This window comes from Macaca thibetana, chromosome 1, assembly GCF_024542745.1.
Source record: "Macaca thibetana thibetana isolate TM-01 chromosome 1, ASM2454274v1, whole genome shotgun sequence".
NCBI classification, from domain to species: domain Eukaryota; kingdom Metazoa; phylum Chordata; class Mammalia; order Primates; family Cercopithecidae; genus Macaca; species Macaca thibetana.
In genome coordinates, this window is record NC_065578.1 from 695,354 (window position 1) to 710,556 (window position 15,203).

A 15,203-nucleotide genomic window follows, 5' to 3' on the forward strand; every position below is an offset into this window, starting at 1 on the left:
GTGTCCCCTGCACCCTTGGGCTCCTGACGCACAGTGGCGGTCCAGCTCCAGTCAGTGTCTCCCCACACAGTGGCTCTTGGCGAGGTGTGGGCGCTGCCAGAGGGGACGGGCACCACGTGGTCATCCCCATGGCAGGTCCGGTCGTGGCGGCCGTGTTGTGGGAGGATGGTGTGCTGCTGCCTCTGCACCCTGTGAGATGAATCCTGCCTCTGGGAGGCACAGCTGGGACGGGGTGAGGGACCCCCTCAACTGTCCGGGAAGCGTCCCCTGCCCTGTGCTTCCTCCAGGCGTCCTGGTGCACTCCCGAGCTCGGTGCCCTGTGGGCGTCCCCATGCCCAGACCCTGACCCACAGGTGCCTCCCCTTGGGGTCTCCACGCCTTTCCCTGGCCCTGGGATGCAGAGTGACCTGTCCATGGTAGAAGGGCTGGACCTGAGGTGCCTGAGACAGCACCAAGGGCCCCGGTCCCAGCAGTTCCAGCCTCTGTGTGCTGGATGCCACACAGACACAAGACTCTTGGGAGACGCATTTTCCATCTGGCTCAGAGGGGGAAGGGGAGGCTTTGCAACCCAGCCCCTGCCCATGCCCCTGGGAGGGTGGGTGCCGGCTGAGCCCCCGGGGCAGCAGGAGCGGGGCAGGCGGGGTCTTTGTTCTCACTCCCACAGCAGAGGCAGATGTGGGGGCGCCTGCTGGGGCCAGACCAAGGTGGGGTGGCCTGGAGACTGCTTCCAACCGTGGCCGGGAAGCAGGGAACCTGGCCGGCGTGTCTGAGGCCACACTCTCAGCTGGCCGGTCCAAGCCTGCGGCTGGAGCTGGTGTCTGTTTAGCCAATAAAGTCCCACAGTTGCCTCACTGCCGTGTCTATTTGCTGATGCTGTGCGGGCTTTCAGGGGCCGCCTAGCATCCTCCTGGGGTCAAAGGTGACAGAAGAGGCAGAGGCGGGAGCTTTCTGGAGAATTTACTGACCACAGAGTGGTGCACTTGACATCAGGTGCCCGCCATGGCCGGGCCTGGGTCTGAATGCTGCCCGGGACCAGCTGCCTGCGCTCCAGCAGCCCCTCCCTCCTGAAGGCCAGGTCCCCCGAGAAGAACGAGGCTGCAGAGTGATGTGGGGGCCAGCGGTGACTTCCTACCACACTGTTCTCAGGTGTAAGAGGGCCCGCTTCTGCCCAGGCATTGTCCATGGAAGACACACAGCCGGCCACTGCAGCCTCGGTCCTGGGATGCCCTGCGGCTGGGTCACAGGGGGCCACGGGCCACGCTGGGAGGCCACAGTCCTGTCGTGCCATGCAGCTCCCTGTCCCCAGAGGTCTGCTCAGATGCAGAGATCAGAAACCACACTCGCTGGCTGAATTCTGGGAGCAGAGCCCGGTACCCACTGCCTGGCTGGGGCCTACTCTGGGACTCCAGCCCCTGTTCCCGCTGGCCCGGGCTTCCGGAGGCAGCTGTGTCCCTATCCTGGCTCAAGGTCCAGGCTGCATCTGGAACCTGCACGGGCACTCCTCCAGGTCCTCAATGCTGGAGGACTCTCTCAGACAGGAAACCTTTGCTCTGGGCGCAGGGCGGGGTGCAGGGGTGGTCGCGGGGAATCGCAGGGCAAAACAGCACAGTGCAATCGCGCAGAGCCTCATATTAGCCGATGAAACATAAACTGCTTTCTGCACTTTGTGTCCTTAGGAAGGGTGTGGGGTGTTGGCGGAAGTAGGAAACAGAAGAGGAGCCTGGGCATGCAGCGGGTCTGTCAGAGAGCAGAGCCCTCGGAGCTGCGGTGCTTGGAGGGAGGCGGTTCACCTCTGCCCACCCTCTCCATTTCTCTCTCTCTCATTTTCCTTTCAGAGATGGGTTCTTACTCTGAGCCTAGGCTGGAGTGCAGTGGTGTGATTATAGCTCATTGCAGCCTCGCCCTCTGAGGCTCCAGTGATCCTCCTGCCTCAGCCTGTCCAGTAGCCATACCCTACTAGGTCCTAATTAGCCCCAGAGGTGTGCACCACCACGCCCGCTAATTGTAAATATTTGTTGGCTGGGCACCGTGACTCGCACCTGTAATCCCAGCACTTTGGGAGGCCAAGGCAGGCGGATCACAAAGTCAAGAGATGGAGACCATCCTGGCTAACACGGTGAAACCCAGTATCTACTAAAAATACAAAAAAGTAGCCAGGTGTCGTGGCGGGTGCCTGTAGTCCCAGCTACTTGGGAGGCTGAGGCAGGAGAATGGCATGAACCTGGGAAATGGAGCTTGCAGTGAGCCGAGATCACACCACTGCGCTCCAGCCTGGGTAACAGAGTGAGACTCCGTCTAAAAATAAATAAATAAAAAATAAATAAAAATAAAAATAAAACCAATCCCTTCCTGATGGCCACTGGGGGGTTCGGGGGCCGGAGGGGGCGTCTGGCTATGGCTGGGGAACTCATTTGGTTTTCCTCTTCCTCCTCTTTTTATTTTTTGGTAGAGACGGGGTCTCTCTTGATTTCCCAGGCTGGTCTCCAACTCCTGGGCTCAAGCAATCCTCCTGCCTCAGCCTCCCAAAGTGTTGGATTACAGGCCTGAGACACCGTGCCTAGCCGGCTTTCTTTTTTTTGTGAGACGGAGTCTTGCTCTGTCGCCCAGGCTGGAGTGCAGTGGCGAGATCTCGGCGGCTCACTGTGTTATACGTAAATTTTCGGTGTTGCAAAAGAAGTAGCACTCGAATGTACATTTCTCTCAGCTAGGAAATTTACTTCTATAGAAGGGGGCGTCTCGGCCGGGCGCGGTGGCTCAAGCCTGTAATCCCAGCACTTTGGGAGGCCGAGATGGGTGGATCACGAGGTCAGGAGATCGAGACCATCCTGGCTAACACGGTGAAACCCCGTCTCTACTAAGAAATACAAAAAACTAGCCGGGCGAGGTGACGGGCGCCTGTAGTCCCAGCTACTCGGGAGGCTGAGGCAGGCGAATGGCGTGAACTCGGGAGGCGGAGCTTGCAGTGAGCTGAGATCCGGCCACTGCACTCCAGCCTGGGCTACAGAGTGAGACTCCGTCTCAAAAAAAAAAAAAAAAAAAAAAAAGAAAGGGGCGTCTCATAGATGGAGCAATGGCGAGCGCTTGGACAAGGGACGGGAAAGTTCTTTTTCCTGACACAGGTAGCGCCTACTGCTGTGTGGTTCCCTTGTTGGCCAGGGTTAGACCTCACAATCTAAATCCGATTGGCTATTTGTTTTTTGAGATGGAGTCTTGCTGTGTCGCCCAGGCTGGAGTACAGTGGTGCGACCTTGGCTCACTGCAAGCTCTGCCTCCTGGGTTCGTGCCATTCTTCTGCCTTAGCCTCCTGAGTAGTTGAGACTACAAGCGTATGCCATCATGTGCGGCTAATTTTTGTGTTTTTGGTAGAAAGAGATTTCACCACGTTGGCCAGGATGGTCTCGATCTCCTGACCTTGAGATCCACCTGCCTCGGCCCCCCACAGGGCTGGGATTACAGGCATGAGCCACCGCGCCTGGCCTCAAGTGGTTCTTTAAAGTCTCATTCATTGTTTCTACTTTCCCTGATGAGGGTGGGTGTCAAGGAGTGTGGTATTCTTACGTAATGTCTGATGTTTGGAATAGCACTTTTTTTTTTTTTTTTTGAGGCAGAGTCTCGCTCTGTCACCCTTGCTGGAGTGTAGTGGTACCATCTTGTCTCACTATAACCTCTGCCTCCCGGGTTCAAACGATCCTCCTGCCTCAGCCTCCTGAGTAGCTAGGAGGGTTCAGTGTTCGGCAATAATATTTTAGTAGAGATGGGGTTTCACCATGTTGCTCAGGCTGCAAAACTCCTGAGCTCAGGTTCTTCTGCCAGGGATGAGCCACAGCGCCCGGCCTACACTGATAACTTAGAGCAAACTTTAGTTGAGAACTTTGTAAGTTTGGGATTTTAATTATCCTTTGCTATTAATAGTACTTCATTCCGTCTAATACATATATATTTTTAATGTATAAGCCACTTCAAAGGCATACTTAGACTTGGTATAGATGGTTCCTTCCTGGTTCTCTAAGTATTTTAAGGCTTGGCTGAGTGCAAACAGCTCAATATGCTTAAGCAGACCAATTATTTTTTCTTAGAGAGACGGAGTCTCTCTCTGTCGCCCAGGCTGGAGTGCAGTGGCGCGATCTTGGCTCACTGTAAGCTCCACCTCCTGGGTTCTCTCTCTCTCTCTCTCTCTCTCTCTCTCTGAGATGGAGTCTTGTTCTGTCGCCCAGGCTGGAGGGCAGTGGCATAATCTCGGCTCACTGCAATCTCCATTCTTCTGCCTCAGCCTCCTTAGTAGCTGGGACTACAGGCACCTGCCACCGTGCCTGGCTAATTTTTTGTATTTTTCTTAGAGACGGTCTCGATTTCCTGACCTCGTGATCCGCCCTCCTCGGCCTCCCAAAGTGCTGGGATTCCAGGCCTGAGCTGCCACGCTGGGCCTACTCTTGGCTTTTAAAAGAATGGGGCAGATTGCTTTTCTTTACTACTTCTATCCTTTTCTCTCTCTCTTTGACACTGTCTCTCTCTCACTTTCTCTGTTCCCTCTATCAGTGTTTCTCTTTCCTCGAAGATGTTTTTTTCCTGTCTCTTAGAATCTCTTCTATAGGTTTGTTTTTCTAGTTCTCTTTCCTTTGTAATTTGTGGTTAATACCTGGCCAATTGTTAGTGACAAATTCCTTGCCCAAGAGGATCCTTGACACCGAAACCAGCATATTCTCTCATTCTTTTAATCTGTTCTTTTCTTTTTCTTTGAGACAGAGTCTCACTCTGTCGCCCAGGCTGGAGTGCAGTGGCATGATCTCGGCTCACTGCAAAACTCCGCCTCCCAGGTTCACGCCGCCATCCTCCTGCCTTAGCCTCCCGAGTAGCGGGGATTACAAGCGCCCGTCACCATGCCCGGCTGATTTTTTGTATTTTCAGTAGAGATGGGGTTTCACCGTGTTAGCCAGGATGGTCTCCATCTCCTGACCTCATCATCCGCCCACCTGGGCCTCCCAAAGTGCTGCGATTACGGGTGTGAGCCACTGCGCCTGGCCAAACATGTTTATGGTAAATTTTTGTGATGGGAAAACTGTCATCCCAGAAAATTTTGAGACCTGATGCTTAGGCCTCAGCAGCTCGGAGAATACGTACTTCTGTCCCGGAACACCCAAACGTCAACCTGTCATTCTCCACCAGGAACAAAATGTAACTGGGGACGTTGTCGTACGCTTGCCCTCGTCACCCTGGGCGTGTTGGCTGGTATCCGATTCTTATGGATTCCCGTTCTTGCCTGCACGTGCCTGATAGCAGATCAATGACAATAGCCATTGGAAACTTAGGAAAAGCGTTTGTAACGTGAAAAAATAGAGGACCCTTTAGCCATCACCTGACTTTCTGTTGAATTGGGAAATAGCCTCCTCCCGTCCACGTGGGACGGCCTTCCCGATGTGACCCTCCAAGACCGTCCCTGGGGGATAAAACCCCACAAATGCATCAGCCCGTGTGCTGGGGACGGGGCATCGTCACGCCAGGTGTGACTGGGAAGGAGGATGGTGAGGCAGTGTGGGGAAAAGAAAGATCAGACTGTCACTGTGTCTATATAGAGAGGAGTAGACATAAGAGACTCCATTTTGTTCTGCATTTGAGATGCTGTTAATCTGTGACCTTGCCCCCAACCTTGTCCTTGCAAGAGACATGTGCTGTGGTGACTCAAGGTTTAAAGGATTTTGGGCTGTGCAGGGTGTGCTTTGTTAAACAAGTGCCTCAAGGCAGTATGCTTGTGAAAAGTCATCACCATTTTCTTAATCTCAAGTGTATATGTCCCTGGGTACTTGAGATTAAGAAAAACATGTACACTGCCAAAGGTCGCAGGACCTCTGCCTAGGAAAGCTAGGTATTGTCCAAGCTTTCTCCCCATGTGATTGTCTGAAATATGGCCTCGTGGGAAGGGGAAGACCTGATCCTCCCCCAGCCTGACACCTATGAAGGGTCTATGCTGAGGAGGACTAATATAAGAGGAAAGAAGGCCTCTTGGCAGTTGAGATAGAGAAAAGCATCTGTCTCCTGCCTGTCCCTGGGCAATGGAACATCTCAGTGTAAAACAGAGATGTTCTGTTTACTGAGAAAGGAGAAAACCACCTTAGGGCGAAAGGTGGGACGTGCTAGCGCAATGCTGCTCTTTGTACACTAAAAAGATTTATAGAGATGTTTGCATATGCATATCAAGGCATTTTCCCTTAAACTTATGTCACAGAGATCTTTATTTATATGTCTTACTACTGACCTTCTCCCGATGATGATCCTATTATCCTGCCACTTCCCTTTTTGTAAGATGGTAAAGATAATGATCAATAAATACTGAGGGAACTCAGAGACCCTTGCCAGCGTGGGTCCTCTGTATGCTGAGCGCCGGTCCCCTGGGCCCACTTTTTCTTTCTTTATACTTTGTCTCTGTGTCTCATTTCTTTTCTCAAGTCTCTCGTTCCACCTACCGAGAAACACCCACAGGTGTGGAGGGGCAGGCCACCCCTTCAGGCAGGGCTGGGGGCTTTGAGGTCCAGGTGTGGCTGTGTGAAAGCCCCCAGGCTGGTGTGCATGCCTGCCCAGTCCTGCGCGTATCCTAACACCTGCCCTCCGTGCCTCTGCGCCCGCAGGCCATGTCGAAGGACGCCGTGAATCTGGTGCAGATGCAGGAGCCGACGTTGCAGCCGGAGCAACAGTCCAAGCTCAAAGTGAGTGGAGCCGGTGTGTGTGGGGAGGCCGGGGTGCACATGGGGTTCGGGCGTGGAGATTGGTGGGCTACTGCCGGTGGGTAGGGCCAGGGGCGTGTACATGGGCAGCAGTGGGACCCAGGGCCGAGCTTGGGCGCCTCATTCCAAGGGGAGGTGAGAGACGCTGCTGCGGTGCCACCCGAGAGGGAGGACCAGTGTTGGTGAGGGTGTCTGGTCGTTTGGAGAGCCTGGGTCTTCTTGACGTTCTCACCTCATTTCTTTGAGCTCAGCAGGACTTTTTCTATTTTATTGATTTTGAAAAGGAGTCTCGTTCTGTCACCCAGGCTGCAGTGGTGTAGTGTGATCTCAGCTCACTGCAACCTCCGCCTCCCGGGTTCAAGCGATTCTCCTGCCTCAGCCTCCCGAGTAGCTGGAATTACAGGCACCTGCCACCATACTCAGCTGCTTTTTTGTATTTTTAGTACAGATGGGGTTTCGACATGTTGGCCAGGCTAGTCTTGAACTCCTGACCTCAAGTGATCCACCTGCCTCAGTCTCCCAAAATGCTGGGATTACAGGTGTGAGCTACCGCGCCCGGCCCGTCGCCCTCAGTCCTGAGCTCACAGGCGGGGTTCACGCGTTGCCTGTTGTGGCCATTGTAGCTTTAACGTTTTCTTGGCAGAAGACAGAGGCCTTCCTTCAGCACAGCGTGAATCAGGGCGGTGGTGTTGGGAGGTCGGCCGCGCAGTGGCCCTTCTCAGGGAAGCCGCAGTGGGGGCTGTTTCTGCCGCTGGGGACTTTGGGCTCCTGAAAGCAGCCCCTCAGCGACTGCCGTCCCGGCCGATGTCACCCGTGTCTGTGTCAGGCTGTGGCATCTGCAGGGCCCCAGGTGCCCGAGACGCTTGGAGCCCTCCCGTCCTGGGGCAGACACAACCTCTGGATTGGTGTTGAGCATTTTTCTGGTTTTAAAGGCTTTTCTCTTTTTCTGTGGCTTCTCAGCAACTTGTCAATGAGAACTTACGGAAGCAGGAGGAGTCGGTGCAGAAGCACCATCAGACCTTCTTGGCGTCCATCAGGTGAGCGCTGCCCAGGCCAGCCGCAGACGGGGCCCCGCAGGTGTGAGTCGCTGGTCCTAGGCGCTCTCCAGCTCTCCCAGGCCTGGCTGCTGTAGGCTGGCTCCTTGGTGGGGGCACTGCCCCTCTGTCCTGGCAGGATCGGGCCGCTGCGTCAGGGCCTCACCCTCAACCTGCTCTTGCTGTGTGGCTGGGATCTTCGTGTCCGTCCTGGTCACACCGCTGCTTTCCCTGCAGGACGGCTGTCACCGTGTTTGGGGAAAGATTCCGTGCCTTTGTGACAGACCGGGACGCAGTGACAGCCACGGTAAACATGCGTGTCCCGGGCAGGGTTGGCAGGTGGCTGTGGGGCAGCTTGTGGGGGCCTCCTGGAACCCCGGATCCTGTCCCTGCTGGCTCTGCACAGGCCCTGCCTGGTGCTCTCCCAGCGCGGAACAAGCCCAAATTGGACCTGCTGGTGGGGGCTGCTCCTCGAGCTGGGAGAAGAAAACGCAGTTGCCAGCCTGGGCCACACAGTGAGACCCCATCTCTACACATGACACGTGCATGTCATCCCCGCTTCTCAGGAGGCAGAGGCAGGAGAATCACTTGAATCCACGAGGCGGAGGTTGCAGTGAGCCGAGATCCTGCCCCTGCACTCCAGCCTTGGGACAGAGCGAGGCTCCTTCTCAAAAAAAAAAAAAGAAAACAGAAGGTGACCCTGACTCCATTTTGCAAAAACTTTATTCCTCAGAAAACCCTGAGAGTTTGAAGTTCACAGAAAGCTCTCGTTTACAGCCTCACTTTTTTGTGCGTAGGCGCCAGCCTAGTGTGGTGACATACCACGTCGCACACGACTGCGTCCTCCGTCCCCCGCTGCCCAGCACACAGTAGGTGCCTGGCACGCAGTGGGCACTTGCTCCGCCGTGGTGCCGGCGCCCTGAGCTGTGACTGCAGCGCCTGCCCGTGGCGTCGCCAGTGTGACGGTGAATGTCGCAGGTGGTGTTGCCGCCCGTGTTGGTGAGACGGTGTCCCGTGAGGACACGAGGGAGCTTAATGCACCGTTGACTTCTGTTTGTATTTAGAGACAGTGTCTCACTCTGTCACCAGGCTGGAGTGCGGTGGCACCATCTCGGCTCACTGCAAGCTCCGCCTCCCCAGTTCACGCCATCCTCCTGCCTCAGCCTCTCCTGTTGCCAGGATTACAGGTGCAGGTCGCCGTGTCCGGGTAATTTTTCTGTTTTGGTGAAGATGGGTTTTCACCCTGTTGGCCAGGCTGGTCACGAACTCCTGACCTCAGGTGATCTGCCCATCTTGGTCTCCCAAAATGCTGGGATTACAGGGATGGGCCACCGGGTCTGGCATAAACGATTTTTCTTTTTTTTTTTTAATTTTTTTATTTTTTGGGATGGAGTTTCGCTCTTGTGGCCCAGGCTTGAGTGCGATGACGCGGTCTGAGCTCACTACAACCTCTGCCTCCTGGGTTCAAGCAATTCTCCTGCCTCAGCCTCCCAAGTAGCTGAGATTACAGTCATATGCCATCATGCCCAGCTAACTTTTTGTAGTTTTAGTAGAAATGGGGTTTCTCCATGTGGGTTAGGCTGGTCTCCAACTCCTAACCTCAGGTGATCCGCCTGCCTCGACATCCCAAAGTGCTGGGATTGCAGGCCTGAGCTACCACGCCCAGCCGGCGTAACTGATTTTTAAAACAAGTTAGCGATTTCGGGTTAGCCTTGTTTTCCAGGAATAAAGTACCATTTTAGTGGCCAAGAAAGTAGCAGAGGGTGTGGCCCTGTGACATAGCCAGCTGAGTCTGCCCAGGGCCCTGCTCAGCGACCGGGGCTTTGCAGGATTTATGCTGCCAGTTGCAGAGAAAATGGCCCTGAGTGAGGGCGCTGTGACGGCCCCGCCTGCCTCCTGTAACCACGTGACTGGGATTCCGGTTCCTGTGCTGCCAGCACACAGCCCTGTGCTTCTCCCTTGGGCGGAGAGAGGGTGGGGGCAGCCCCGTGCATTTCCCGCTCTAGGAGTGAGGGAGGGTGGGGCAGGCACGCCAGTGCGGTGTCTCCGCTGCAGGTGGTTGGGCTGACGCTGCTGGCTGGCGGGGTCTACTCTGCCAAGAATGGGACAGCCGCGGCGGCCCGCTTCATCGAGGCTCGGCTGTGGAAGCCATCCCTGGTGAGCGAGACGTCCCGCATCACGGTGCTGGAGGCACTGCAGCACCCCTTCCAGGTAGCGGCGTGGGCCTGGTCCTCCCTGAGTGCGGTTCCTGGCTGAGTCCCCTCTGCTCCATGAGGAAAACCCGCCCGTGCACACCCTCCTGTTCCTTCCCTTTCCCCGCACGAGGGGCACCGGGACGCGGCTTCATGCCTGGGTTTTCGCTGTAGCTTAGGGGTCTGCATCAGTGAGACCCTTCCCCCGTCTGACTCGGTCTCCCCTGCTTGGGGCTCTTGATGGGACCTGGGAGCACATTGGGGACCTTGCAAGTCCCGGGACTTTGGTGTGATGGTGTGTGTCAGGGAAGCTGCTACAGGCCATGGTGTCTGGCGGCCTCCCTGGGGAGCCGCGCCGCTGGCCAGCCCCCGAGGTGCCTGCTCTCCACACGGGGGTGGTGGGGTCTCCACAGGTCACTCGGTGGGTGGTTAATGAAATAAAAGCCAATAAGGAACTGGAAAGTGACCCCAGTCCCAGCAATAGTCACCCAGTCTCCTAGTGGGATAGGGTTCCAGCTCCTGGCCAGTCCTGGCTGTGCTTTGGGGCAGCTCCGTTTCGGTGTGTTACTGAGCGTGTCTGTGCGTTGGTGGCTGTGCCGTGGCTGTGGCAGGTGACCCAATGACGCTTCCCCTTCCCCTCCGGCAGGTCAGCCGGCGGCTCCTCAGTCGGCCCCAGGACGTGCTGGAGGGTGTTGTGCTGCATGTAAGTCCGTGTGCCTGGGACCGGGGAGGTGCAGAGAGGGGTCCCCGGAGCTGGGCCGTGCTGCGGCCCTTGCTGGCACTCGAGGAGTCACCCAGGAGCTTTCGGCTTCTGAGATGCGACTGCTTTGCCCCTGTCGGGGATAGGCTGTCCGTGAGCTGGGCGGCACCCCGAGGAGTGGAGTCCACAACAGGGCATTGCCGCAGCCCCTGCCCCTGAGGCTTCCGTGGGCGCAGAGTGTGTCCCCCAAGCCCCCGTCTTCCCCGGCAGCCCAGCCTGGAAGTGCAGGTGCTCCACGTTGCCATAGCAACAAGGAACACAAAGAAGAACCGCGGCCTGTACAGGAATGTCCTGATGTACGGGCCGCCAGGCACCGGGAAGACGCTCGTTGCCAAGGTGAGAGCACCTGGCTGCGCAGGTGGGCCAGGGGCCGCTGGGGTCTCACCTGCCTGCAGGTGTCTGGGGGGCTCAGTCGCCTGGGGAATGGACTCTCCTTAGTCCTTTGGCCACCCTCACGTAGGGTCAGCGTGCTGGTGTGGGTAAGAGCGCCTCCCATCTTCCAGGCAGGGGACGTCTCCTGTTTGGCAGGCTGTGGCTTCCAGGCTGTGGCTTCCAGGCAGGGACGCCCGGCAGGGGCTCCACACTCCGGGTGGTGTGTGCAGGCTTTGCAGAGGCGGAGGGAACATCTGTTCTGTCTCCCCTCACTCTTCCCGTCTAGAATCTCGCCCTGAACTCGGGCATGGACTACGCCATCATGACAGGCAGGGACGTGGCCCCCATGGGGCGGGAAGGCGTGACCGCCATGCACAAGCTGTTTGACTGGGCCAATACCAGCCGGCGCGGGTGAGACGTCCCCACAGCTTGCACACAGGCCCTTCACTGCGGCCCAGCAGGCTGCCTTCGGGGAAGGGGGTCCAGGTGGCTTTCCGGGACCTCGTGGTCTTTCTGCAGCTCTGTCCTTGTGGCCACGCAGGAGGCCCGGCGGAGGGTCCCTCGGAGGGAAGGTCCCCTGAGCGTGGACCCTGGTGGACACGAGGCCCCCAGCGTGCGGAGGCTGCCAGTGGGATACTTGGCTCAGGGCAGAAGGGAGGTGGGTGGCTGTAGGGGCAGAGGGGTCTTCACAGCTGCAGGGGCGCCACCTCCACGGCCGCCCTCTCTCCTACACGCGTGCAGGTGGGCGTGGACACCGGCTCCTTTTGGTAGAACCATTTGGAAGTTAGCTGAAGACAGCATGGCACACAATAGGGTGTGTGCCTATTAAAGTCACACACCGTTTAATAGATTAATAGCTGGGACACGCTTGCGACATCAGCTCTCCCCGTTGGCACCACATTCCTCATGGCTGGCACCCTCCCCTCTGGCCTTTGACCTTTCACTTTAGAAGATCCTGCCCCTGGTGTGGACTCTGAGCGGCCGCCAGCGCTGCACTGGGCCGGGTGGGGGTGAAGCCTGCGTGTGCCGTTGGCTTCCCGGGGCCTTGTGAGGCTGGGCCGTGGTCAGCTGCCCAGAGGCCAGGCTGATGGGCTTCTGTCAGATCCAGGACTTAGGGTTCCTGATGGGGCAGAGGCTGCACCCCTTCGGGATCTGCCCGCTCAGCCTGCTCCCGCCACAGCCGGACGCTGCTGTGGGCCGCTCCAGGTGTCACTCTCCCCGTGCTTGGCCTCTCTCTCGTTCACAGCTTCGTGCTCTTCATAGACAACGCGGACGCCTTCCTTTCGAAGCGAGCCACTGTGAGTGCCACTAAGCCTCTGTCTGGCCACAGGGAGGTGGTGGGGCGGGTGCGTCCGTCATCCTGGACCAGGCCGCAGCCCGCTGCTCAATTCCTTTTTCTCTAAGTTTTGAGTGAAAACCAGCATTTTTTTTTTTTTTTTTTTGGTCAGCTTAAAGTTAAGGTTTGGCTTTTGAGGGTTGTTTTGTTTTGTTTTGTTTCGAGATGTTGTCTCCAGTCTCTTGTCGGAGTGGAGTTCAGTGGCACGATCTCAGCTCACTGTAACCTCTAGTTGAAGCTATTCTCCTGCTTCATCCTCCCAAGTAGCTGGGATTATAGGCACCTGCCACCATACCCGGCTAATTTTTGTATTTTTACTAGAGATGGGGTTTCACCATGTTGACCATGATGGTCTAGATCTCTTGACCTCGTGATGCACCTGCCTCAGCCTCCCAAAGTGCTGGTATTACAGGTGTGAGCCACTGCACTGGTCTATTTTTATTTTTATTTATTTGAGATAAAGTCACACTCTATCCCTTTAGCTGGCCTGCAGTGGCGCGGTCTTGGCTCACTACAACCTCCACCACCTGGGTTCAAGCTAGTCTCCTGCCTCAGCCCTCTGAGTAGCTGGGATTATAGGCATTTTTTGTATTTTTAGTACAGATGGGGTTTCACCATTTTGGTCAGGCTGGTGGAGGACTCCTGACCTCAAATGACCTCCCCGCCTGGCCTCCCGAAATGCTGGGATTACATGCGTGATCCACCACGCCCAGCCATACAGTTCTTATGTTAAGGCAGGGTCTCTGTCGCCCAGGCTGGAGTGCAGTGGCGCGATCACAGCTCACTGTTGCCTCAACCTTTCAAGCTCAAGCCGTCCTCCTGCCTCAGCCGCCCGCGTAGCCAGGACTGCAGGGGCACAGTGCCATGCCCGGCTAATTTTTTTTTTTGTGATGGCGTTTTGCTCTTGTTGCCCAGGCTGGAGTGCAGTGGCGCAATCTTGGCTCACCGCAACCTCCTCCCCCTGGGTTCAAGCAATTCTCCTGCCTCAGCCTCCCAAGTAGCTGGGATTACAGTCATGTACCACCACGCCCGGCTCATTTTGTATTTTTTTTAGTAGACAAGGGATTTCTCCATGTCGGTCAGGCTAGTCCTAAACTCCTGACCTCAGGTGACCCGCCCACCTCAGCCTCCCAAACTGCTGGGATTACAGTCGTGAGCCACTGTGCCTGTTCCCGGCTAATTTTTTTTTTTTTTTTTTTGAGACGGAGCCTCGCTCTGTCGCCCAGGCTAAAGTACAGCGGCGGAATCTCAGCTCACTGCAAGCTCCGCCTCCCGGTTTCATGGCATTCTCCTGCCTCAGCCTCCCAAGTAGCTGGGACTACAGGCGCCCGCCACCACGCCCGGCTATTTTTAGCCAGGATGGCCTCGATCTCCTGACGTTGTGATCCGGCCACCTCGGCCTCCCAAAGTGCTGGGATTATAGGCGTGAGCCACCGCCCCCGGCTGTTTTTTTTTAATGTTAGTAGACATGGACTTTCTCCTCGTTACCCAGGCTGGGCTCAAACTTCTGAGCTATCAGAGATGCTCCCGCCTTGACCTTGTGAAGTTCTGGGATTACAGACGTGAGCCCCCATGCCCAGTCAGGGTTTTTTTTGTTTTTGTTTTTGTTTTTGATACAGAGTCACACTCTGTCGCCCATGCTGGAGTGCATCGGTGCGATTTCGGCTCGCTGCAACCTCTGCCTCTCAGGTTGAAGTGATTCTCCTGCTTCAGCCTCCCACGTAGCTGGGACCACAGTTGTGCCACCGCGCCTGGCTGATTTTTGTATTTTTAGTAGAGACGGGGTCTCACCATGTTGGCCAGGATGTTCTCAAACTCCCTACCTCAGGTGATCTGCCCACCTCGGCCTCCCAAAATACTACGTTACATGCATGAGCCACCGTCCCTGGCCCTGGTCAGGCTTTTGAGTTTAGATCCATGAAAGTGTGGCCGCGTCCCTGCTCCCTGCAGGAGGGAGGCCTGTGGGACCTTCTGCTGTGGCTGTTTACAAGGCTTTGCTCCTGGTGCCTAAGGCTTGAACCTTCTCTCTGCAGGAGGAGATAAACGAGGATCTCAAAGCCACCCAGAACGCCTTCCTAAACCACATCGCAGCAACAAGTGAGGGAGCCCCTCGGGTCCTGGGCCCCTGGGTAGGGCTTTGCAGCCATCGCCCTTGGTTCCCACCGAGGGACCTCAGGGGCCCTGGATCACAGTGCTGGGCAGCACCCATGGCCTCAACATGCCCACCTCGGATGTCCCCTGGGAACGGTCCATCTTGGGACAGCATGGGGCGTCACTGAGGAACATGCGGGGGACTCCTGGGCAGAGCCGGGGTCAGTCCTGTCCTCAAGGCCCTGTGCGATGCCGCCCCAGCTTGCAGGTCCCTCTGCCCCTGGGTTTCCGCGGTCCTGTGCCGGCAAGGGAGGTGGTCTGATGGTCTGAGGCTCTGCTGGGGCCTCCCTTGCAGGGTGTGGGTGCCCTGGTGTGGGAGATGGAGACATGTTTGTTCACACGGGAAGCTGGGCACGAGCAGGTCTTGTGTGTTTGGGCGGAGCCTGGGGCCTTGGCCCCCCGACCCAGATGCTGGACAGGGGTGCACCCTCCAGGTTAGGGGCCCTCCCCACATTGTGCGTCCTCCGTGAGCTGCTGCCCAGACGTCCCCAGTAGGTGGATGGCCCCATGGCCAGGCTCCCTAGCCCCTCCCAAATCCCCTAAGTTTGAGTTTTCTTGGTCTCCTGGGCCCCTCCAGCCCCGGTCACGTGTCACACGGAGGATCAAGTCCTGCCAGGCGGCCGTGGCCGACTCCTCAGGCGT

The 15,203-nt window shown here is 56.8% G+C and overlaps 2 protein-coding genes across 2 annotated transcripts in view; both read left to right on the forward strand.

Annotated features, from left to right (window-relative positions):
* ATAD3A (ATPase family AAA domain containing 3A) overlaps positions 1-15,203 on the forward strand; it is a 71,057-nt gene that overhangs the window by 20,563 nt on the left and 35,291 nt on the right. Inside the window, 1 exon segment of the mRNA XM_050785853.1 lies at positions 6,621-6,698. Within this exon segment, the coding sequence (XP_050641810.1) occupies positions 6,621-6,698 (78 nt within the window).
* LOC126952257 (ATPase family AAA domain-containing protein 3C-like) overlaps positions 1-15,203 on the forward strand; it is a 35,330-nt gene that overhangs the window by 13,678 nt on the left and 6,449 nt on the right. Inside the window, 1 exon segment of the mRNA XM_050786655.1 lies at positions 14,444-14,507. The gene's annotated coding sequence lies outside the window, so the exon portion shown is untranslated.